Genomic DNA, 25,289 nt, shown 5'->3' on the forward strand with positions numbered 1-25,289 from the left:
TTATTTTCATCTTGGAGTCCAATCATCTTTGTTTGGGCTTCCCAGGGATGCTGTATTTGGAGATTAATGGTTACAATTTATGTTTAACTCGGTTCAGCCACGTTAAAAAAGTTAACCGCTTAAGTCATTTGTGGATTAATGCTTATTGGAGACGCAAACCATTTCAAATGATTCAGTTTGATTTGGTGAACTGGTTCAAGAAGATCCAGTCACATCAAATGATTCGTTCGTGAACCGGATATCCCTACACTTCAGTGTTTTGAAATCTCACACAACAGACACGGAAGAGAAGACAATGCTGAATAAAGTCATAGTTTTTGCTATTTTTGGACCAAAATGTATTTTCGATGGAGTAATATGCAGTCCACTGTATTTTTTGTTGGTTTTCATGAGACCCCCCCTTGAAATGACCAGGACCCCCCATTGCCCCCCCCAATCAAAATTGCCTGGAGCCGCCACTGTATCAGACATGTTTTGCTCTAGATCGAGTCTCTTTATTAAGCAGCTCTGTGAGTCTCAGCACACATACAGTTGCTGATATTTGATTTCTTCGGACCGCTGCTGTAAACCCTCAGTCGTTCTCTCTGTTCTTTTCTTTTTATCTGTTGGGCTTGTGAAGAATCAGGTCAGTTAATTAGTCTCTACTGATTTACCAGACTGACACTCACTATCAGAAGCTGTAGAGATTTAACAGCAGAGATGAGCACACACTTTGGATTGCAGTGGCTGCATCAGAAGAGCCTCACATATGGTTTATCTTTGTTTGGTCAAACTGAGTAGAATATTCTCCTTAATGGTGTCCTCATAACCGTTATGAGTGGAAATTTATAGAATACAAAGTATTTGTAATTCTGTTTTCTTTAATTGAATATTTGTTGTTTGTGACAAAAAAATCTAAATATAAAAAAGTACGTTTTGTTTTATAATAATAATACAATTGAACAAATAATGCATAATGAATCAAAGAGAGAGATTTTACATTTATGTAAATAGTAAATAATTTTAAACCATTAAACTTAGTAACCATTACACTATTTCTTCGCATTAAAAACATAGTTTTCATAAAATTTTGAGCAGTTTATTTTTATTCTGTCATAAATATTAGAGTAATTCGATTCTACATACAAAATATCTTCTCTTTAATGGGGTGCTCAGAAATGTCAAGAGTGTGAATTTTGGAATGCTAAATATTTTTGTATTTCTATTTTTCTTAAATTATGTAAAGACATTAATAATTTTATTCAGAAAGGATGTTAAATTTATCAAAAGTGACAGTAAATACCTTTACATTGTTACAAAATAATTCTATGAAAAATGATAAAAAAGACAGTCTTTTAAATGTACAAAAAATCTCAGTCAAATACAAAATCACAGACTTTTGAGAATCAACTCAAAATAAATGATCATATTTCACTAATTATATTAAATTCATTGTGTCATAGATTAATTAATTTAAGGGATTTCACATGATTTATTCCGGTAGATTCCATTAAAAAATCAAGCCTGGAAAAACTACTCAAAAATATTATGTGTAATATTGTTACCATAATTTGTTGAGTAAATAGCCCGTTCTATTTTTTTACAGTGTAATGTAAAAACATTGATAATATTAAGAAACATTTCTTGAGCAGCAAATCAGTATATTAGAATGATTTCTGAAGATCATGTGACACTGAAGACTGGAGGAATGATGCTGAAAATGCATCTTTGCATCACAGGAATAAATTACAGTTCAACATACAAATAATTTTTAATTGTAATAATATTTCACAATATTTATATTCTTACTATATTCTTGATCATATAAATGCAGCCTTGGTGAGCAGAAGAGACCACATTTAAAAATATTTGACCCCAAACTTTTAAATTAAATGAATGTAACTGAAGCTCTTTTAGGTCACTTTTAAGTGTCTTATGTGAAAAGTTTAGTTAAATTTACCTGCTTTATTCTTTTTATTTATATATAAAAAAACAACAACATCAAAACACATCAGTAATAAGTCATTTATTTATTAATAATGAATTATTATGATTATTTTTTACAATTCTTTGGACATGGTTTGCTTCCATAATGTGTAGTTATATTTATTACACGCAGCCAGTTATTCTGCCAGACTGCAATACTACCATCTGCCCTTCATGAAATGGTTAAATTAATCTGACTTTCATGTCACAATGCATGGCTACACCAGCTCCCCGGGGACCCACGGGTGAGTTACCTGCTGTGAAGGCTGTGTGGTTATTGTGTGTGTTTGTGTATGCACAGATGAGCAGAGAGGTGTGACGACAGTGGAACTGATTAAAAAAGAGGGCACCAGTCTCGGCCTCACGATCTCCGGAGGTTGTGACAAGGACGGCAAGCCAAGAGTGTCGAACCTAAGACCAGGAGGTCTCGCGATCCGGTGAGAACATCTTATCTTGGCAAATCTGAACAAGGTTTGAGAGATTGTTGAGAGAGATCTCTGAGAGATTACTGCGTTTTTTTTCCCTGAAGGATAATCTTGAGAAGCACAAAATGTTAAGTAAAAAAAAAAAATGTTTGGGGCCAATAAAATTACAAAAATGCAACAAAATTACAGAAACTAAATCTAACATGAAAATGAAAAATATAAAACTAAAAATATTCATCAAATCTATAATAGTATGCCAATGATAGTAAAATAACATTGGTGTATTCTGTGTGACTTATTTTCTGGAAAATATGGTAATAAAATGACAAAAATGCAATCAAATTACTAAAACTTAAAGTAAAATTAAAATGGTCCAAATAAAACCAAACTATTCAAAACTATTATCTCAATGATGCTATATCAACACAGGTGTAGTGTGTACAACTTATTTTCCAGAAATAATAAAAATGACAAAAATCCAACAAAATTACAAAAACTTTAACATTATCTAAAAATCTAAATATTTATAAAAAAAAAACAAAATAATCATAAAAACTATAATAGTATTGCAGTGCTAAAATAGCACTGGTGTAGTGTGTGTGGTACACCATGTTTACTCACACAGCTCTTTAACCTGAGGATCCTGTGTGTGTGTGTGTGTGTGTGTGTGCTCTTGTTTTTGTGTCATATCAGGACACAACTCTGTATAATGACATGGGTATGACACAGGTATTACAAGGAGAGGGTGACTTATGAGGACATAACCCATGTCCCAATTATTCAAAATAAATCATACAGAATTAGTTTTTTTGAGAAAGTAAAAATGCACAAAGTTTCCTGTGAGGGTTATGGTTAGGGTTGGTGAAGGGTGATAGAATATACAGTTTCTACAGTATAAAAACCATTACGCCTATGGGATGTCCCCACTTTTCACAAAACAAACGTGTGTGTGTGTGAGACCTCAGGATGTGGGCTGCTCCATCACATCAGCCTCTACTATGACAGGCTGATGCAGGCCTAGTGTGACCGCTCGCTCTCTGTCACACACACAAGGAAGATTTTAGTTGAATGGTTGCACTGACCTGTAGACAGCCGCAGGACTGATGTGCATGTTGCTGAACGCAGAGTTGCAAACATTTGTTTTGCAGCCAGGTGATTTAAACTCGTGTAGTTTACAGCTAATGGTTTTATCAGTTTCTGAAGCTCTAGCGCAGATGTGCGAGTGTGTAATTATTATGTGTGTTAATGCTGTTTAACTCTAGGCATAATTATGCAGAATCACAAAATGATCAAAATGTTTTCGTTGTTTTGTTTTGCCTTCGGTTGTGTGCCTCATGTGTAAATGAACTACTTTTGTGTGTCGTCATTGTGTCGGTTGCAAGCGTGTGCTTTTGTCTAAGTTAATGCGATGCTTACAGGCAAAATCCCAGCGCTGGATGACAGCAGCGGCTTAAATTAGCTTCTACAGCAGTACACGAGGAGTCAGCTCTGCTAACATCACATATGTATACACTCACACAGCGCACATACCTGCTGCACAACACACCTTTCTGCAGCAGATGCAGTTTGTTGATGATTGTGCAGTCTTCATATCAGTGCAGCCATGTTACATGGAATTAATCTTGTGCTTTGGATTTAGAGTTACGGCCTATAAGAATCATTTATAGTGAAGTCAATGCCAATAATAGATTTTCATACACTACCCTTCCGTATGTGGTTGGTTTCTGAAAGATTTATTCATTTATTTGAGCAAAAATAGAGTAAAAACAGTAAATGTTATTACAACTTCAAATAACTGTTTTCTATTTTAATATATGTTATAATTTAATTTATTCCTGTGATGTAATTGAATTGTCAGCATCATTTCATAATCCTGAAATCATTCTAATATGCTGAATTGATGCTCAAGAAACATTTCTGATTATTATCAATGTTGAAAACAGTTGTATGGCTTAACATTTTTATAGGGTTATTTAAAGAATAAAGTTCAAAAGAACGTAATTGATTTGAAATAGAATTAGAGACAAAAAGTAAGTTACATACTACTATAAATGTTGCCTTTTTCATGTATTTGTGAAAGATAAATATTTGCCTGTATGAATCTACTTTTTCATTTATACATTTAATGAACACTTCTATCCAATTTTTATTTTTTTTACTTATGCAGTTCTTGCATTCCCTGTTAACTGAACCTTGGCATTTCTAGTGCCATGCTCTACTGTTTCTGTACACTTTTCCCAAACATATTAAACAGAAACATGTTTCCAAAATGTATCACTTCATTGTTCAGTTTTCCATATGCATCTGTGTGGCAGGAGTGACCAACTCAATGTTGGGGACTACATAAAGTCAGTGAACGGCATAAACCTGTCCAAACTAAGACATGAGGAGATCATCAGCATGCTGAAGAACATCGGTGAGCGTGTGGTGCTGGAGGTGGAGTACGAGCTGCCGCCATTCGGTACGGACACAAATACATTCACATTCACTCCAGACTCTTGATGAGTAAATGTTTGGGGTTGGCAAGATTTTTTAATGTTTTTGAAAGTCTCTTATGCTCACCAAAGCTGTGTTTATTTAATAAAAAATACAGTAAAAACAGTAATATTGCAAAACGTTATTACATTTGAAAATAACTGTTTTCTATTTGAATATATGTTAAAATGCAATTTATTGCTTTAATGCAACGCTGAATTTTCAGCACCATTCCTCCAGTCTTCAGTTTCACGTGATTCTTCAGAAATCATTCTAATATGCTGATTTTCTGATCAAGAAGAGTTTTTATTAATATAAATGTTGAAGACAGTTAAAAAGTATTTTTCTTTAGTGTATATCAAAGTACCTCTGATCATGGTACAATAGTACTTCAGAAGAACTGAATATGTAAAAGCCTTTTCTTCAGAGTTCTTATGTGACAAATACGTGGCATTGGTGTTCATGATCTTTTTAAAGTAAAAATATTTAAATGTGTAGCGCTGTACCTCATTCTCCTGTGACATTAACACAAGCTGTTCTCTGTGTGTTTAGCTCCCAGAAATCCCTGCGGCATCATCTCTAAAACTATCGAAGTGTGCTTGGAAAAAGAAGGAAACAGCTTTGGCTTTGTTCTGAGAGGTACCAAACCACCATCAGACACACTCAAATGTCTTTACATGAATATTTAATGTGTTTTTTTTTTACTTTAAATGAATGAATTCATGAATTTAAAACTGAGGAAAATTACATCCATGATGGTTTGAAATACATCTCTCTCTCTCTCTCTCTCTGTGTATATATATATATATATGTAATTATATCACTAAGAATATTCCGGGTTCATTACAACAGTTTTTTGCAAAATGGTTCATGAGGGAACTGCATGGGGGTTGAGCTAATAATTAAATTAAAAAATCTCAAATTAATATAAATTAATAATTTCATATAAAAACATCTAACTTACTAAAGAAATGATTTTCTGCATGTCATGTGACCCTTAACTAACAGCAGAAAACCGTGAATGTATATGTTTTCTTGTATTATTGCAATATTAACTTAAAATCTCAGGGGATACTTACAGGAAATACTGTATTTTAGATTTAAAATGGTCTGGTTTGACAAAAAAATTTGGGAATCCTTTCAATACTACTTCAGCGCTGTGCATAATTTTTTTTACAAACTGAGGGAAAAGGAAAAATTTATTTTAAAGCATTTGTGTGATATTTCTTTCAAGGGTAGCAGGAGTGTGTGTGTGTGTGTTCAGCTGCATTTTATGCCTAAAGGCAATTGGCTTGACATGTCAGGTGTGTGTTTCACATGCTTTCAGGGGGCTTTCATGAGGACTGGCATAAGGCTCGACCTCTAGTAGTGACCTACGTCAGGCCCGGCGGACCCGCGGACAGGTGAGACCATCATGACTCAAATCATTAGTGTGTGTGAGACATGAGGTCCTTTAGGACATCTCGGTTTATTAATTAGCAGAATGTCTGAATCATCATGAAGCTCTCTGCCTCTGTGTGTGTGTCAGTGCTGCATGCATGCATTCAGTCGTTATTTGTGTATACACTGGCTTAATAGAGTTTTTGTGTATGAGATGTTATGTATTTGGTGTAGATTCTGTATGTTGTGTGTGGGATCGTTGAAGCCTGTAAGCTGGTTCTGCAGGCACATGGTAACTGAAGCATAGGATGATGACATTAGAATGAGTGAGAAGGGTAGAACACAGCCTGAAGTGCACACACACACACACACACACACACACACACACTGAATTAGAATTAGATTAGCATAATAATTACACTTCCACAATGCGTATTGTTTATGTGAAACTTAACACTTGTCAGCAAAATGTTGCATTTTTGTTTCTGCGTAAGTCGTCTGTACACACATTAGTCTGATGAAGAAACATGCATGAATGAGGCTTTTTGGTGTCATAAACACGGAAAATGTGATATCCTACTTATAAAAATAAATCATACAATTTCCATGAAAAGTCATTTTGATCATTAAAAATCCTGAAATCCTGAAATGGGACTGTTTTATTTTAGCATTTACCTCTCATCTCTGCTGCTGTCTTTGTATGTTTCCGTACGTCTCTCCGTGTTTCTCCGTCTGTCAGAGAGGGAACCCTGCGAGCGGGCGACCGTGTGTTGAGCGTGAACGGTGTTGCTGTGAACAGACAGAAACATGCTGACGCTCTGACCCTGATCATGCAGAGCAGCCAGGAGACTTTCTTCCTCATTGAGTACGACATCATGGTCATGGGTGAGCATGCACACAGATGCACACGTGCACAGAGACATGCGCTTGAGTTTGCCTGTATGCACAGATATTCTCATGTGGCCCTCTAGATTCCCATAGGAAAGACAAAGCACCAATGAGATCTCTGTCTTTACACCTGGAAAGCTTCCTTCAGATATTTTTGTACATATCTGAATTAAAATGTAATATCCCCTACTCTTTTCTGTCTCTCTCTGGTTCCGGGTTGACCTCATGGCAGACTCCGTCCAGAAGTCGTCTGGGCCGCTGCAGGTGGACATTGCCCGCTCCGCAGGTTCAGTACTGGGACTAAGTCTCACTACATCCATCTACAGGAACAAACAGGTCATTACAGTCCAGAAAATCAAACCTGCTAGTGTTGCTGACAGGTGAGAACACCCATATGCGTGCACAAATTTTTATGTAAAGAATCATCTACACACATACATTAATAAATTAAATATGAAAGCATGGACAGAGTGATGGATTGATAAATCAGCCAAGCAGATTCTGTCAGTATGTGGTCAGTTGGTTGACAGCTTCATACACCGATAATGCACATCTTATAGTCAAATATTTTTTGAGAATTTTTATCATTTTATATAAATATTGTCTATATATTTTACATTTATTTTTATATTTATATTATACAATATTTTGTACTTTATGCTTTTTATTTTTACTGATTACAAGGTGCATGAATGTTTATTGTCCCTATTAAATAAACAAAGAAACAAAGAAATAAATCATATTATATTTGCATCATATCTCCCATCATTCCCCTGCTAAGCATGACAAATCTAGTATGTGCATTTTATTTTTGTTTGTCACCTCGTGTTTGTGTTTTAGATCCACATGCAATAAAACATTTATATTTAATTGAATTAGAATGAAGCATAAGTCTTCATAAATAAACATATTTACCTATCCTTATCTCTTGCTATCTCTTTACCTTACACCTTCCCATCTGTTGTGACTGTTTTCACCCTGTTCTTTTCTTGCTTTGCTCCACACAAATGACTTTCTCACCTAGTTGCCACTGCTGTCTGTTTCTCTCTTGCCTCAGATGTGGTGCTTTGCATGTGGGAGATATTCTCTTGGCTATAGATGGCATGAGCACAGAGCACTGCTCTCTGATGGAGGCTCAGCAGCTCCTGTCCAGCTCCTCAGAGCTCACCAAACTAGAGATCCTGCCCTCTCAGCACTGCTCACATGACACAGGTCTGCAGACACATACAGCTCATAAACAGACTCAAATGATATTCACAAGCTTAGATCATCTAGACATGTCTGGCAGAATTCATTCACAAGCCGCTTTACTTTGGCTATGTTTGCAATAGCATACTACCATACTCTTTACATAGTATTCCTGTGCAGACTATGCATATTATGGAAATTAATAGTGTGTACATTTTCTGTCCTAGATACTACATTTTGCAATATATAAGAGCCTCTTTCACGGAATACTACAGTCTCAGTAAAACTCATACAAAACAGAATCACTGAGTTGGAAACAGGATCACCCGCTTGTATCAGTATTTTGTTGAACCATCTTTTGCTTCTAATATAGCCTTTAGTCCGTTGGGACTAAACACACACATCTAGACTTTGCAATATTTGTCCACTCTTCTTTGAACAGCTGATCAAGTTTAGTTCAATCTGAGGGTGAGTGTTTGTAGAGTGCTGTCTTCAAATCATTCCACAGATTTTCAATGGGGTTTAAGTCTGGACACTGAAGAGGCCGTGCAAGATATTCAGCTTTCTCTCCTTCAACCACTGTGTGCTCAGTTTTGCTGTGTGCTTTTGGTCAGTGTCATGTTGCATGTAAACCTGCTTCCCACTGACAATTTTCTGGCAGAGGGCAGTAGATTTTCCTCAAGAATTTGATGATATTTTGCCCCATGCATTTTCCTTCTATCCTTACGAGTGCTTCAGTCCCAACTGCAGAGAAACACCTCATAACAGGACATCTCCACCTCCATGCTGTACTTCAGGAATGCTGTTATTTAGATGGTGAGCTGGATAGGGTTTCCGCCAGACATATCGTTTGGTGTTGAGGCTAAATGATTTAACATTAGTCTCATCTGCCTCAGAATATTCACGGTGTGTTTTGGCATAGCTCAGTCTGACTGCATGTGGCCTTTCTTGAGGAGTGGCTTTTTTCTTCAACCCTCCCATACAAGCCACATTTGTGGAAAATCTGCAGAGGTGTCAAGTAACGAAGTACAAATACTTCGTTACTGTACTTAAGTAGAAATTTGGGGTATCTATACTTTACTTGAGTAATTATTTTTCAGCCGACTTTTTACTTCTACTCCTTACATTTTCAGGCAAGTATCTGTACTTTCTACTCCTTACATTTTAAAAATAGCTTCGTTACTGCTATTTCATTTGGGCTTGTTTTCATTCCGGCTTGTCAGCATTCAAAAAAAAAAAAAACCTATCCAGATAAATCGCGCCATCCGGGTGGAGTGAATTTGATTGTGGTTGGATGAGAAGTATAAACATATACCATTCCGACACCCTATTGGTTCGTACGCGATCCATCGCACCTGCACGTGACACAAATCACATCACAGTCCAGCAAGGACATAGACAGTTTTGGGTTCGTTTATCAAAAAATATATTTCTTAAAAGTAGGGTTGGGTAAGGAACCGGTATCCGATCGCCTCAGAGTCAGTCCGCTTAAATTTCACATGAAACCAGCGTCAGACCGGTCTCCTCCCGTCTTTCAGCGCGCTCTTCAATCCGCAGAGGCGCAGACCGCGAACGGAGCAGCGCATGCGCACTTAAACAAACAGAGGACACAAGGTGTGTGTTTATCGATAGATTGTTAGAATATCCATATCTGTGCAGTTCTTTGTCATAAATACAGTTTGCAAAAGGTCACGAGGTAGCAGTCGGTCTCTCATCTGTAAAGTTTTCGCTCATCACACAGCCGTTTCCTCCAGCGAAAATCTAGCCCTTAACACATATGAACGAACACATACTTTAATTAAACTTATTTAAATATACTTAATTTAATCATACGTACTTTATACATACACTACTGTGCAAAAGTCTTAGACACGTTAGTATTTTCACTTAAAAGAATGGTGTTCGGCCAGTTATTTCTATATTTTGCTGTAGTGTGTCAGTATAAAATATCAGTTTAACTTTCCAAACATTCATTTTGCCGTTGTCAAACTGCTTGTGCATTCAAAATCGCACTAGATTATTATTAAAATTAATGTCAAACTGATATTTCCTACTGACACACTACAGCAAAAGATATAAATAACTGGCTTAAAACCCTTTTTGGGGTGAAAATACTATTTTTTCCATAAGACTTTTGCACAGTACTGTATTGTAAAACCGACATTGTTGCTACTTAAAAAAGAATGACCATACAGTAATTCACAGAACTGATTAAAGACAGTGACAGACAGCACTCATCTTAACTAAATATCAGAGTGATTGACAGAGATATAGTAGAAACATTATGTGTGGTTTTGTATTAAATAATGACCCAGATTGTGAAATACATTTATTAGCCTTAGATTAAGGGAAGCACAACTTGGGAAATGAGAGCATCCAAGCTGAAAAGCTATGGATTTATTTTCAATATTTGTAATGTTCTTTAAAGTTATCCATAGTTTTTTTTTTTGTGGTTCTTTTTTTTTTAAGTATAGGTTCAGGCACCGTTTAGGAGCCGGTACCGTTTTAAAAGTATCGAAAAGGCACTGGACCCTACTTAAAAGTTATTATTTCTCACTGGCTCATTTACCAAATGAGTGCTTTTTCTTCGTCCTCCACAAATTTAATCTACTGTAGGTAGTTCGGTAGCGAGACGTTTGAATAAATTAGCGTTTTCGATTGACGATGCGATTGACAATGTTGTGATAAGTAGGCTATACCAACTTTGTAACTCGTTACCCCCCGAACACTGGACATAGCAGACGTATGTACTAAATACAAGAAGCTATCAATCAAGAAGGTATCAGGATTATGACTTCTTTTTCAGTTTTAGTTTTGATGAATCACTTGGATTAATCATTCATTTTGACAGCACTATAATGTTTACTGTAAATAGACAACCATACAAGTGTAATTGTTACTAAGCCTGCACCAATGTTCTTGTCCATTGCCCTCGCAGATTCCTGCAGCTAAGCTTGGATGTACATTTACATTCCATTAAAGGTTATTAATGACATGCCTCTGAAGTTTGACTTTTTGCACCATAACAATACTTATTCGCAACTAGTCATCATATCTCTAGTCCTTTAATGTATTTGGATTGTACTAAAGTGCGTTCATTTTAAATGGGCATATATGCGGCTGATGTAGACCTGAAGGTCGAAACGTTGCTTGATTCAATTCCTCTGGAGCAGTAGTTTTCAGTGTTCAGACTTGTTCTTTATTTGTCTATATCATTCAGTTGTCTTGCACCTGCGTCCTAATTGGATGTTTGGGATGTGCACACCATTTTTGTATTTTCATATATGCGGCTGAAACAGGTAGCCTAGTGCATCCCAAATTTTTCAAAATGAACATTTTAATATAACATTATAGTCATTATGGCCTATGGCCTTTAGAAAAATGTTTTTTTGAGGAGGTGGGGTAGTGAACAGGCCCCTGTGGTGCGGCCTAAGCTTTTGTTTTAATGGCATTTTTTCCCTTACATTACTTTTACTTTTATACTTTAAGTAGTTTTTTAAACCAGTACTTTTACACTTTTACTTGAGTAAAAAGCTTGAGTTGATACTTCAACTTCTACAAAAGTCTTTTTAAACCCTAGTATCTATACTTCTACTTGAGTAATGAATGCCAGTACTTTTGACACCACTGAAAATCTGTGATATTATTGTCAGATGCACACAATGACCACTCTTTGTAATAAATTCCTGCAACTGCTTCAGAGTTCTGCTCTTGGTCGGCTCTCTGACCAGTTTCCTCCGGCTCTTTTATCGAGTTTGGAGGGACGTCCTGATCCAGGGAGGGTCTGTGTTGTACCAAATATCTTCTTTTTTTTTTGACAGCGGTATTTTTTGTATCCATCTGCTGACTTTATCCTGGAGATATTTCGACAGTGTCTTGCCAACCATAGTTGATTGTTTGCTTCAATTGAACTACCAAGGAATGAAACGTGCCAGTAAAAGCTCTTTTCATGCTGAGCTGATCACAGTTGAAAGTCTAATTGCTTTGTGTGCCATTGAGAATGTGATAAGCTACACCAGATTGAGTTTGCTTTTTAGATTTAGAGTTAACTTTATAGATTTTTTAGTTAGTCAGTTATTATATCTGGAGACCACTTACAGTATACTGAATTTAAAAAGTACCATACAACAGTAGGTGTTTTTTTTTTGCCATAATATTTTATGTTATTTATATGTTTGTATAAACCCATCATAGTTCATATGGGGAAAATAAGCAGCACACAGTTTGAAATGTTTAGTTTTGTATACTATTTGTATATCCTAAAAACAGTACTGCGCAGTCAGCAGTAAATGATGTATTTTTCAAGGCTGATTTCCTGTCCACTAGCATTAGTACAAAAAGAGCATCAATGCTATATTTTTAATCATATCCTATTCATGTTTACACTCCATATTTACAACATGAATTCATTTCACAGCTGCTGCTTTACACTTTTGTCCTTGCATGATTCTTTCCTTGTCTCATCTTCATTTCTCCTTCTCTTCTCTATTTCTGTCTTTCTTTGACCTTTATTTGTGCCAGTGTGGATTTGTAGTGGTTGTTGGCGTCCAGCTTTGGGCCACTTTCTTACAAGGATCATGAGTCATTCTTAATATGCAGAGCACACACACACACACACACACACACACAAAAACACACACACCATGAGATCAGAGCCCCTTCACTCTGGCTTTACTATGTTACTAGGAAACTGCATTCTGACTGTATCATGAGATTTTCTAGAAAAGAGATATGAACAGACGCACAGCAGTTATAAAGTGATTTGAACACCTGCATCCTCTTTAGCTCAAGCTTGAGCTCACTGGGCAGCTCATTGTCTGTCAGAGATTAATCTCATATGTGGAGTCATTTTTCATGCACACAGATTATATACTGCAGAACTGAAAACTGAGGAATGTAGAGAAATACGTCTCTTATGCTCACCAATGCTGCATTTGATTAAAAATACAGTAAAAACAGTGAAATATTTGTACAATTTAAAGTCAAAATTTTATATTTTAAAATGTGATTCATTCCTGTAATGCAAAGCTGAATTTTCACCAGTCATTATATTCTAGTCTTCAGTGTCACATGATCCTTCACTGATTTGCATCTGGTTCTCAAATATCATCCCAGTAGTCATCCTTGTTATTTTGGAATTTTAATACACTTTTAAATAAAAATATCTGATCCCTTGGGCTTCTGATCTAATATTGAGTCTTGGTTGATTCACAAATGATTGCACTGCAATGTGGGATGCATTTCCCCCTCAGTGTGCTCTGTTGTACACTGCACATTTTTAACATGTAGTACATCATCCATGCATACAGAAAAAATCATGCATGTAGCATACAGCAGAAATAGTAAATTATGTTGGTGTGCTTTTCTGATCATAAATTTATTTTACAATTTAGTAATTTCATATGCTGTTGTCATTTAGTTTTTGTAGTTTAATTTTTTTTATTTAGAGTTTTTAAAAATTATTATTTCAGTTTTAGTTTTTTTGTAATTCCCATGCATCAAGGTATATATATATATATATATATATATATATGTGTGTGTGTGTGTGTGTGTGTGTGTGTGTGTGTACATTTTCTTTAAGTTCTATCTATGTTCTTGAATTTTTTATATAATATTTAGAATGAAAAAATATTTACGAAAAAAAAATATTTCAGCTTCATAATTTTTTTCAATACTTTTAATTTACTATACTGTTGACACATTTGTCAGTGAAAACAGAAATTCCATGATATTTGAATATGTTTGTATGTATTTTCTATTTTTCTGAATCCTATATGACCTACTATGTAATTAATATTAAATGTGATCTATTTTAAGATTCATCAGAAAAAAAGCTAAATGAACATGTATTTATTTGTTTATTATTATATTTTAAATGAATACCTGTATGTTCAACCATATTTGCCAGAATGTGTAATGTTCAGCCAAATCAGCAGGTTAAGGTATGTCTGGTAAAAATGTTGAGGCTCTTAAAAGCATGACTATTTTTTCTGTTTGTGGTCTTCTTTGACACAACTTAGTATTTAGGACCCAGAAGAAAAATAGTTGCAATAGCTGCTTATAAGACAGCAGAATAATAGAAGGAAAAGCAAGGCACATGAGCTCTTTGACGTGCAGATTTATCTCTGTCTAAACAGCTGGTCTGCTGAGCGGGACATGATGCATGCCTAATTAAGCATCGTTAGTGACACAGCTGCTTATTGTCACAAGACCCCGTTTGTCACAATCCAAAACAATGTCCTCTTTCTTTCTTGCAGAGCATTTGTTCTAATTGTGAGTGAAAAGAGAGTTTTAAGATGGTTTTCCATTGCTGTCGGCCTTACAAGAGCTGGCCCGGAAATGTAAGAGAGAGAAAAAGAAAAGGATGGAATAAATGTGCTGTGTATGAAGTGCCTGTGAGCAGCGTCTCTGATTCGTCCCTGTGAATGTCAGTGATCAGTGAAGCAGTGTGGATCAGTCCACATCAGATCATATCAGCCTAAGTGCTGTAACATAAGCTTATTTTTGGCAGAAATAACCCATTTACCGCCCGTTTTTTGTGTGTGGTTTCCCTGCAGTGCATGTCCAGAGGAGAAGTCAGCATCAGTGGGACTCTAGTGACAACTGCATCAGTACTCCTCCACCTTTCCAAAAGACACCCTCGGCCTGGAGTCACACCACCCGTACACCCTCACACCGATGTGAGTGTCCCCCATGTGCACGTCTACATAAGGAACTGTGCGTTAAATATAGAAAGTAGATGTAATAGTGCAGTTTTAAGCATATCATATTATCATAGCATTTTAATGCTCTTAACTATTTTTGTAGCACATGTATACTGTGTGCACATGGTGCAAATTGTCTGTATGAATAAATACCTGATGACCTACTGTAGTGCATTTACAAAAAATGTTCTGCCTTCAGCAGAGCTCATTGTGTGGAATACTGGATCCCACAATACATTTTGCAACTACACTTGATTTCCTCTGTGGCAGATTCACTGAAAATAATATCGTCTGTCAATGACTTTCATTCTTTTTTATTTTTTTGTTTTATATATTTAAAATAAAAATTAATATATATATATATATATATATATATATATATATATATATATATATTCATTTATTCATTTCTTACATGTTCTTTTTATTGCATTATTATCCATTTTCTTTACTTTATTTTCTTTATTCATGATCTTTATTTTTTTCAATTTCATTTACATATTGACTTTTATTATTGTACTTATTCTCATTTTTATTTACTTTATTTTCATTTTTATTTATAAATTTTTATATACTTATTAAATTTATTGTTTTAATATTTTTTGTAATTGATATTTTATTTACTTTTTCTTTTTGTTTTTTTAATTTTTTATTTATTTATTGTTTCATTTGTATTTATAGTAAAAACAAACAAACAAACAAACAAAAAAAACAGACAAAGTCAAGGAATAGGGTATATTTATTTGTATTCCAAATTCCCAAACTATGATGTTTTAAAGCAGTTTTACAGTAATTTAAATACTGATTAAAAATACATATTGCTATAATTAAACTGGCTGTCACTCATGTTTCATACCAAAGGTTTGTTAGTATTCCATGCCACATGTACCAGTAACACATGGTGATTCCAGCACATTCAATCTCAACTCTTTTCTCCTCCAGCTGTGACGTCTGGCATCTCTGCAAACACATCAGGCTTTCACAGTTACAGCTGTGGCACCCAGTCGACGAACCCCAACACCTATCCCAGCAGCACCTGCCCTCCTACCCGTCCAGCCCTCGCTGCACCCACACCAAGAGGAGACCAAGCAGAAGAGACCACAAGAGCTCCTGTGAGCACATTCATATACAGATTTATGTCTCATCTCTGCCTTACGTCCAGTTTAGTATCGCTATCTCTCATTTAATGTGGCTGTTTCTGACAACTAGACAAAAAGAGAAACACTATTTACACGAGTATACAGTGGATACAGTATTCCAGAAGTCTTTAACAGTGTTTGACAATTATAAAATATCATAGTCATTGATTTTCAACTTTTGTTTTAAATTTATAAAAGAGAAATTTGTAATTTAAATTAATTTAATTCATAAAAAAACTACTTTCTCCAGTTTCCCTCAGAAATGCATCTCAAAGCCTATAGTGAGTCACCTAATGTATAATTTGATTGTCTTAAATCAATGAATAATTTAAAAAGTGAACAATTGTTATTATGTTACAATTGGGAAAAACTAAAATAGAATCTATTTTCTGTATGAATGTCCCTAATGAATCTTACTTTGGGGAAGAGTTATTTGTTTATCATTATTATTAATATTAAATATATGAATTATTGAAGAGTTTTTTTAAACATCATGTTATTGCAGAGTGTAAAAGAAATAAAAATAATATAATTTTTTTATATTAACAACCCTAAAGTAGCCAATATACTTTCTATATTAACGCCCCAAGTTGCTAGTCATAGCTAAAAAACAATATTACCTGGGAAGAATTGTTTGTTTGTTGGTTAATTAACATTATTTATCTATCATTATTAATTTATCATCAGTTTATTTAATATTTTAATAGTTGAATAATGTCTTACAGTGCTGTTAAAGAATTTCAAAACACACACACACACACACACACACACACACAAAGTAAACTCAAGGTTGGACAGCAGTGTTTTAGTTTTTTTCCCATGATTAAGGGTTTTTAGATCCACTTTACATTACTGTATGCCAAATAATTATTTAATTTTATGAATCCTTCTCTCTCAGTGTCTCTGGCAACGAGTACAGTGGGCGCTGGTGGTCAGGTGGTGCATGTCGAAACCAGCGAGGTGCTTCTGAGAGGAGAGCCTCTTACTGGATTCGGCCTGCAGTTACAAGGGGAAGTGTTTGCTACTGAACCGCTGTCAGCGCCTGCCTGTGTTCACTTTATAGAGCCTGACACACCTGCTGAAAGGTGAGAAGACGCATGGATGCTGAAGCCTTTGTCTAGTGCATTTAGTTCCTTTGGAGAGATGTATGTACATGTACACACACACACACAAGCTTTACAGCATGAGAGAAAGCTCAGATGCTGATTTGACCCAGTACCAAGATCACCTGTGACAAGCTATCAAAATAGAAACCTACAACCAGATATAAACCACAGAGGTGTTTAGAATCTGTTTTATAAAGAAATTCTATTGTTTTGAACTTTCTATTAATCAAAGAATCCTAAAACAACTGTTCAACATTGATTTTAATAATAGCAGTGGCTGCTGAAAATTCAGCTTTGCGTCTTAGGAATAAATTTTTAAATGCACTGAAATATAAATGTGATTTTTTAAATTGTAATATTTCACATTCTTTTGAATGTATTTGTCAAATAAATGCAGACTTGTTGAGCATAAAAGAATGAAACACAATTTTTTGATTTATTACGATGATGATTGTCTGGGGTTTTTTCTAACGTTCATCGTCATCTTTATATATTATCGTTATTATTAAATATTTTAATCATTGAATAATGTCTTATAATGATCTGCAAAATTTAAAAAAAGGTAATTTGTAACTTTTAACTTGAAAATTCTTGCTAAGACATTTATTTTCTATTATGTGGCAGAAACACTAATCACAATTCTGAGATTATATCCTTAAAGTTTAGAATTGCTAGAAAAACTTATAATTTTGAGAGAAAAAAAAAAGTCACAATTATGAAATTCTGCAACATATTGACACGTGTCTGTGTTTATTTTAATGTGTGCTGTAATATTTTTGCTTTTCAGGTGTGGGGTGTTACAAATTGGAGACAGAATTCTTTCCATTAATGGAATTCTCACTGAGGATGGAACACTGGAAGAAGCCAATCAGCTGCTCCGAGATGCAGCACTGGCCAATAAGGTCATACTGGAGGTGGAGTTTGATGTTGCAGGTACAAAGAAAGATCAGAGATGCAAATTGATTTTAAAATTTGTGACCTGAACACACAACCACGGGTTTTTGCTGTATATATTTCTGTGTGTGTATCTCACAGAATCAGTGATTCCCAGTAGTGGCACATTTCAGGTTAAGTTGCCCAAGAGACGTGGAGTGGAGCTGGGCATTACGATCAGTGGTGAGTGATGACCAAAAGGGGGCGCTGTTGACCTAGAACAATTTACAGCTCAAATGCAACCAGCATTCAACGCTCTCTATTTAATACAAATTTGAAGTGGTAATTGCTTTAAATTGTTGCAAAATAAATCAGTCTACTACAGATGAATTCTGATTTGCAGAGAGCAAGAAGCCAGAAAAACCTTTGATCATCTCGGAGATACAGAGAGGCAGTATTGCACACAGGTTACAACAGCACATTACAACAATTAATTTGATGAACATTCTTTGACATTAAAAACTGATTGAAAGATACTGATGTGAAATGACCTTTTATAATAGAATAGGAACCCTGGAGCCAGGTGATCGCCTGCTGGCTATTGATAATGTTCGGCTGGATAATTGTGGGATGGATGAGGCCATGATGGTCCTCCAGCAGGCCGAGGGGATGGTCAAACTGCGGATTCAGAAAGACGAAGACAACCTGGGTGAGTGTGTGTGTGTGTGTGTACTCTTTAAAATTCTTATTTGTACTGGGGATATTTTAACTTGTGTATTTTTGTGTGTTTGTTTACTGCAGATGAATTAGAGTCGTCCGGTTCAGTCATATTCACAGTAGAACTCAAGAGACACGGAGGTCCTCTTGGAATCACCATTTCAGGCACTGAAGAGCCCTTCAACCCCATCCTGATCTCCAGTCTGACCCGCAACGGCCTGGCGCACAGGTGCACACAAACACTCACCACCCCATCCAGTGTTTCATGCAGAAGTACATGAATAATACATACTCCGACCTGCATGTTTCATAACACACATCTTCTGACATCTTGAGCAGCAGTCTCACATGTGATGGACTGGAGACTGCAATGCAGTAAGTGTTTTTATGTGTAAAGGACTGGTGCTCTTCATATCGGTGACCGTGTTTTGGCCATCAATAACACGAGTCTCAAGGGAAAACCTCTGAGCGAGGCCATCCACCTGCTGCAGACCGCCGGAGACACGGTAACACTCAAGATCAAGAAGCGATCTGAACGTAAGTGTCAGAATTTAGACCTGTGTGTGTGTGTGTTCTGGAAAAGTGCATACAGACATTTCCGACATGTAATCCACTAGGAAAAGCATCTTCATGAATAATGCATCAGTGCTTGTTGTCCTGACCCACATCTGTTTTTTCCAGCACTTTTGGAGTCGGACAGGAGCAGCCCGTCCAGGACGGCCTCGTGTGTCAGTGACATGGAAGACGATCGCTCAGATTCTCTCAGGAGAGGAAAACACTCTGAACTTCATCGCCCGACCACACCCCCCAGACTGGATTCAGCCATGGACTCGTGGGATAGTTCGGCCTTAGATCCCGGCTATGGAAGTCAAGGTACGGAAGATGATGAGAAACATAATTGAATGTTGACATGGGCTGAAACTTAAGGTCAGCAAGGGTTAATTGACTCATTTGACTCAAGTGGGCGAGGACTGTGCCTGGATTGTAATCTGTCCTAAGAGTTTCCTTTTATTGAGGTCAGTGAAGGAGCCTTGGAGAATTAAAGAGATAGTCAGGGTTGCCAGGTCCCAGACAAATGTAAAACCAAAAAATGACCCAAACCTGCCCCAAAAGAATGAAAACTAACTTATTTTCTCCCACATCCAGTCACAGTTTACAGCTGCAGGATTCCCATAAAAAAAATTTTCATTTAATATAATCATTTTTTTATTATTATTATTTGTATAATTTTAGCTACACTACTTTGTTTTTGTGCTAATCTAAATATTCTGTATTTTATAAATCATATATATATATATATATATATATATATATATATATATATATATATATATATATGGAATAAAATATTTGATAAATAGATACTCTTAATTATTTTACTCTTTCTTTGATTATAATTGTCTATTTTATATATTTTTAAAGCACTTTGCTTAATCAATTGTTTAAAAAGCTAAATAGAAATGGTCTATTAGCTAGTTTTGTGAAATTTTTTCTGTGATGTCAATTTTAAAATAGTCCAACCGGCAACACTGGAGATTATTCACCCAAAAATCTAATATCATTTATCCATTCCTGTATAACTTCTGTTGAATACAAAAGATTAAGTTTAGCAGAGTTTCAAGCTACTTTTTTTTTGTCACTAAATGCTTTCAGGCTCCAAAAGGACTGTAAAAGATCCATAAATACAGGACACTATATTCTTTATAGTCATTATTTCTGGAAAATCTTCCCCTCCATCAGAGCTCTCAAATTGAACTTGTGTGTGAGCATAATCAAACCCAAACCTTTATTTTCAGGTGTCTATATTCATAAGGCGTCTGATTTCACTCTTCATTCCAATGACTGGAGACAGACCAATCACAGGAGCCCACTGATCTCCAGAAGACACGCCCCCCGTCCTGCAGTGCATGATGGGAGGCTGGGTGAGGAGGATTGGACATACTCTGGGTGAGAGTTCGTTAAGGGACACGGCTTGATTCTATTGGTACAGTAACTTTAATATCTTCGAGATCCTAGTCAGGAACTTGGAGGTTAAGAAGCCTAACAGCAGATTTCTTTATGAGCATAAGAACATTTCTTGCTTGTTTTATAGTTTTGGTTGCTAACACAAAATCACGTGGATGTTATTCTTTCTTTTTAGTTTGTCAGTTATTATTTTCCATGCACTTAAGAATGAAACATACCGGTGAATCTCATGAAACATGTCCAGGTCATAATACAGAGATACATGATTTAAATTATAACACATTCATACATTAGTTTAATCATTTGTATTACAATTTTTTTTACAAGTTTAAGATTTTTCTTTTTTTTTCTTTTTCATCCAAATCATAACAAATTATGTACTCTTCCGTAAAAAAACTGGGGTCAGTAAGATTTTTTTTTATGTTATGACCACCAAGTAAAAATATTGAAATGTTATTATAATTGTTACAATACTTTTTTAAATGTAATTTATTTCTGTGATGCGCAGCTGAATTTTCATCATCATTCCTCCAGTCTTCAGTGTCACATGACCGTCAGAAATCATTCTAATATTCTGATTTGTTGCTCAAGAAACATTTCTGATTATTATCAATGTTGAAAACTAGTTGTGCTGCTTCATATTTTTTTTTTAGGAAACTGATACATTCTTTGATGAATATAAAGTCAAAAACAACAGCATTTATCTGAGACAGAAATCTTTTGAAACATTATAAATGACTAGTGAGTACTAAAAAATGTATTTACCGTAATACAGGTATAAATCTTGGTTTTTTTCTATTTTTTTTTTTTTTTTTTACGGTATGAGATTCTCCCATATTGGTTAAATTAGACAATTTGTTGGTGATTTTTATGATCCAGTGCAAAGTGAATGGCCTTTCTTTGTAAATCCTTTATGACATACACTTTTTCTGTTGCACTTTTGGTTTCTGTGGCTAAACGCTTGTTAAAGATGCTCACAGACTAGCACAGAAAGCACTAGCCTGTTTGCTTCCAGTCTCTGTATGCTCCTACACTTCTCTTTTCTACTTTTTTCTCAGGTTTTCTGTCTCTCGTCTGCCTTACTAATCATCCGTGGGCCACTCGCTGTCATCCGCCCTTGTCTGCTTCTTTTTTATCGCTCATTTTAATCATTTTACTCTTTTATTGCCGGAATTAGTTCATGGGCTCCTCTCACACATCTGTGTTTCTCTTTCTCTAACTGCAGCTTTTGTTATAGCACAGTGTACAGTTCAGTTTCATAAAGAGAGAGAGAGAGAGAGCTCCGTTTCCAATAGTACACCTGGCCTTACATTACCCAGGTTGCTTTGCATTGACACAGATCTGTCAGTCCTGCACGCTGTCACAAGCACAACAATACAGACGCTCAGGAGAACTATTGGTCACAAGCTCTTCAGGACCTGGAGACCTGCGGCCAATCGGAAATCTTGCGGGAACTTGAGGTGAATCATTACTTTATATACAGTCTATGTGCTTAGATTGTTAAAACATCATGTTTCGCTTTCTAGCTGCTCCCAGTTTGTTATGTAGAGGTGGGGAACATTACCAAAATCTATACCATGATAGAAAAGATTTTCTACCTTAAGTAAGTCTTTATTATAAGTAATCAGTATATCAGAATGATTTCTGAAAGATCATGTGACACTCAAACTGGAGTTAGGATGCTGAAAATTCAGCTTTACATCACAGGAATAAATTAAATTTTTAAATGTGACCCTGGAGAACGAAACCAGTCTTAAGTCGCTGGGGTATATTTCTAGGAATAGCCAAAAAAATAATAATAACAGTGTATAGGTCAAAATTATAGATTTTTCTTTTATGCCAAAAATCATTCGGATATTGAGTAAATATCATGTCCCTTGATTATATTTGGTAAATCTCCTACCGTAAATATATAAAAACATATTTTTTTATTAGTATTTGATTTATATGCATTGCTAAGAATTCATTTGGACAACTTCAAAGGTGATTTTTTTTTGTATTTAGTTTGTTCTGAGTAGATAGTTGTATCTCGGCCAAATATTGTCCAATCCTAACAAACCATACATCAGTCGAAAGCTTATTTATTCAGCTTTCAGATTATGTAGAAATCTCAATTTCAAAAATGAATACATGTGGTCCAGGGTCACATATGTATTAAAATAGAAAACCTTTATTTTTTATGATTATTTCACAATATTGCTGTATTCATAGTTTTACTGTATTTTTAATCAAATGAATGCCCCCCCGAGGAGCTGAAGAGCATAACATAAGCCATTTTTAACCAAATTTTTTAATAACTATGTAAGTAACCAAAACCAAAGAGTATTTATAACTCTTAATAGAACAAGACCGACCGATATTTATATCTCAGCAAACGTCACCATTCATGTTAGTCCTGCATGTCGAAATGTGGTGCATTTTGTATTGGAGTGTTTTCCTTCCTTTGTAGGCTACTATAATGTCAGGTAGCACGCTCAGTTTAGGAGAAGACGGCAAGAAGCAGAATGAAAGAAGGACCAAAGCTCTGGCATTGAGCCCAGAGAGGACCTCAGAGAACACAGCTGTACCAGAAGACATGCAGGACACCAGCCCATCCATGCCATTAGAGCTTCATAAGGTAATGAGGACTTTCCCGGCGGTTGAAATCACAACTGAAAGACTGTCAGATCATCATTGTCTCCCTCTGTCTCAGATCTGTGTACAGAAGGATGTTGACAGCAGGGATTTTGGGTTCAGCGTGGAAAAGGGTGTTTATGTGAACATGATCCGTCCGGACGGGCCTGCGGACAAAGCTGGATTACGCTCATATGATCGTATCCTACAGGTGATGTGTTCTTTCGGCTGACTTTTTCTTAAAGGGACAGTTCACCTGAAAATATAAAATGTTGCTATTTACTCACCCTCATGGTGTCGGTGTTAAAAAAAAAAAATATATATATATATATATATATATATATATATATATATATAGATTGTTCTTTAAAGAGAAATGAATACTTTTATTAATCAAGGATGCATTAAATTGATCAAAAGTGAAAGTAAAGACATTTATACTGATTTGTTTCAAATAAATGCCATTCTTTTGAACTTTCTATTCATCAAAGAATGCAAAAAAAAAATGCATCACAGTTTCCACAAAAATGATGCACCACAACATTTGATAAGGAATGTTATTTACCAGTCTTTAGTGTTACACGTGACACTAAAGACTGAAGTAATGATGGTGAAAATTCAGCTGTGCATCACAGGAATAAATTACTTTTTAAATCCCAGAGTTCAATCTGCTGGTTTTGTTTCTGACTATTTTTAACAGGTCAATCATGCAAGGACACGTGATTTTGACTGTTGTCTCGCCGTGCCATTGATCACAGAGGCCGGAGAGCATCTGCAGCTGGTCATTAGCAGAAACCCTCTCGCTCAGGCACATGTTTGGCCACCTAAAAACTGTCAGGACCCATCTGAACTGTCTGTGGTTTCGGCACAAAATCCAAGAAGAGTTGACCTCTGATGAGCAACACAAACAGAGCACAATTTTCAGTTCTCTCTCTCAACTGCACATTGGACACATCAGCACTTCATTCAAACCATTTTCAAACAACAAGCCACATTTTCAACGCTGATTTGACCATTCACAGTGGCACGCGATTTTCGTTTGTACACGTTCATCTTCATACATGCCACTTTTGTTTGTATTATAAATGAATAACGGGCTCATTTAGTTTCTGCTGTCAACGAGAACACTTTGATGTTGATGCAGGTTTTCACAAAACAGAGAAACCTCAAGCCATCGGTTAAAAATCTTTCTCTGAGATCAAAACCATGACAGCTTGACAATCTTTTCAAAAAATTGATGTCATTTGTGTATCATAAGGCATTTTATGAGGATTTTACATCCTGATACAAACCAGGAGTAAATTCAGATTTTAAGTCAAGTCCTTCAGAGGAGCTTGTTTTAAGTCTAACTTTTAAAAGCAGATCTGTCTTTGTATATTGTTTACCCACAATCCTCTATTCTGTGTATAAACCCTTTTTCCTGGATGTTAGATATGTAATGCTATGAATAAGATGTACATTTAATATTCTTGGGTTGGAAATTATCATTTCATTTTTTAAAGAAATAAAGGATAAAAACCAGAGTGTACGTAACCCTGTCTGTGGTAAGAAAACAAGCTTAAACTGAAGACAGGTGCATGCTGGGATCTCTTATGGGATTAAATGTGTAGTGTTGATTGGATTGTGGAGTGATGGAGGCACAATTGCTTTTATACTTGCTTCCACCGATGACAAATAATTAACATGTATTAGTTTAATTTTACAACTTAAAGTTTAATGGGTAGAGTTAACCAAGCTGTTTGTTTATTGTTTTGTTATCCACTGCATCTGAAATTGCTAATTAACCTTTGATGGATTTGAAAAATGGGGTTAATTGAAATTAACTTCCACATCCAGATCTATTCTGGGAAA

The 25,289-nt window shown here is 35.6% G+C and overlaps 1 protein-coding gene across 1 annotated transcript in view; it reads left to right on the forward strand.

Annotated features, from left to right (window-relative positions):
- Window positions 1–24,878, forward strand: part of LOC113080126 (glutamate receptor-interacting protein 2-like) — a 35,938-nt gene extending 11,060 nt beyond the window's left edge. Inside the window, 23 exon segments of the mRNA XM_026252350.1 lie at window positions 2,267–2,402; window positions 4,706–4,851; window positions 5,418–5,504; window positions 6,193–6,268; window positions 6,985–7,130; window positions 7,366–7,513; window positions 8,191–8,345; window positions 14,879–15,001; window positions 15,968–16,060; window positions 16,063–16,137; window positions 17,063–17,249; window positions 18,058–18,203; window positions 18,306–18,386; window positions 18,547–18,610; window positions 18,707–18,852; window positions 18,945–19,089; window positions 19,258–19,397; window positions 19,542–19,733; window positions 20,657–20,807; window positions 22,165–22,285; window positions 23,275–23,442; window positions 23,518–23,649; window positions 24,139–24,878. Of these exon segments, the coding sequence (XP_026108135.1) occupies window positions 2,267–2,402; window positions 4,706–4,851; window positions 5,418–5,504; window positions 6,193–6,268; window positions 6,985–7,130; window positions 7,366–7,513; window positions 8,191–8,345; window positions 14,879–15,001; window positions 15,968–16,060; window positions 16,063–16,137; window positions 17,063–17,249; window positions 18,058–18,203; window positions 18,306–18,386; window positions 18,547–18,610; window positions 18,707–18,852; window positions 18,945–19,089; window positions 19,258–19,397; window positions 19,542–19,733; window positions 20,657–20,807; window positions 22,165–22,285; window positions 23,275–23,442; window positions 23,518–23,649; window positions 24,139–24,333 (3,053 nt within the window). The 3' untranslated portion in view covers window positions 24,334–24,878.
- The last annotated feature ends 411 nt before the right edge of the window (window positions 24,879–25,289 follow it).

Source organism: Carassius auratus, unplaced genomic scaffold (assembly GCF_003368295.1).
Source record: "Carassius auratus strain Wakin unplaced genomic scaffold, ASM336829v1 scaf_tig00030267, whole genome shotgun sequence".
NCBI lineage: Eukaryota > Metazoa > Chordata > Actinopteri > Cypriniformes > Cyprinidae > Carassius > Carassius auratus.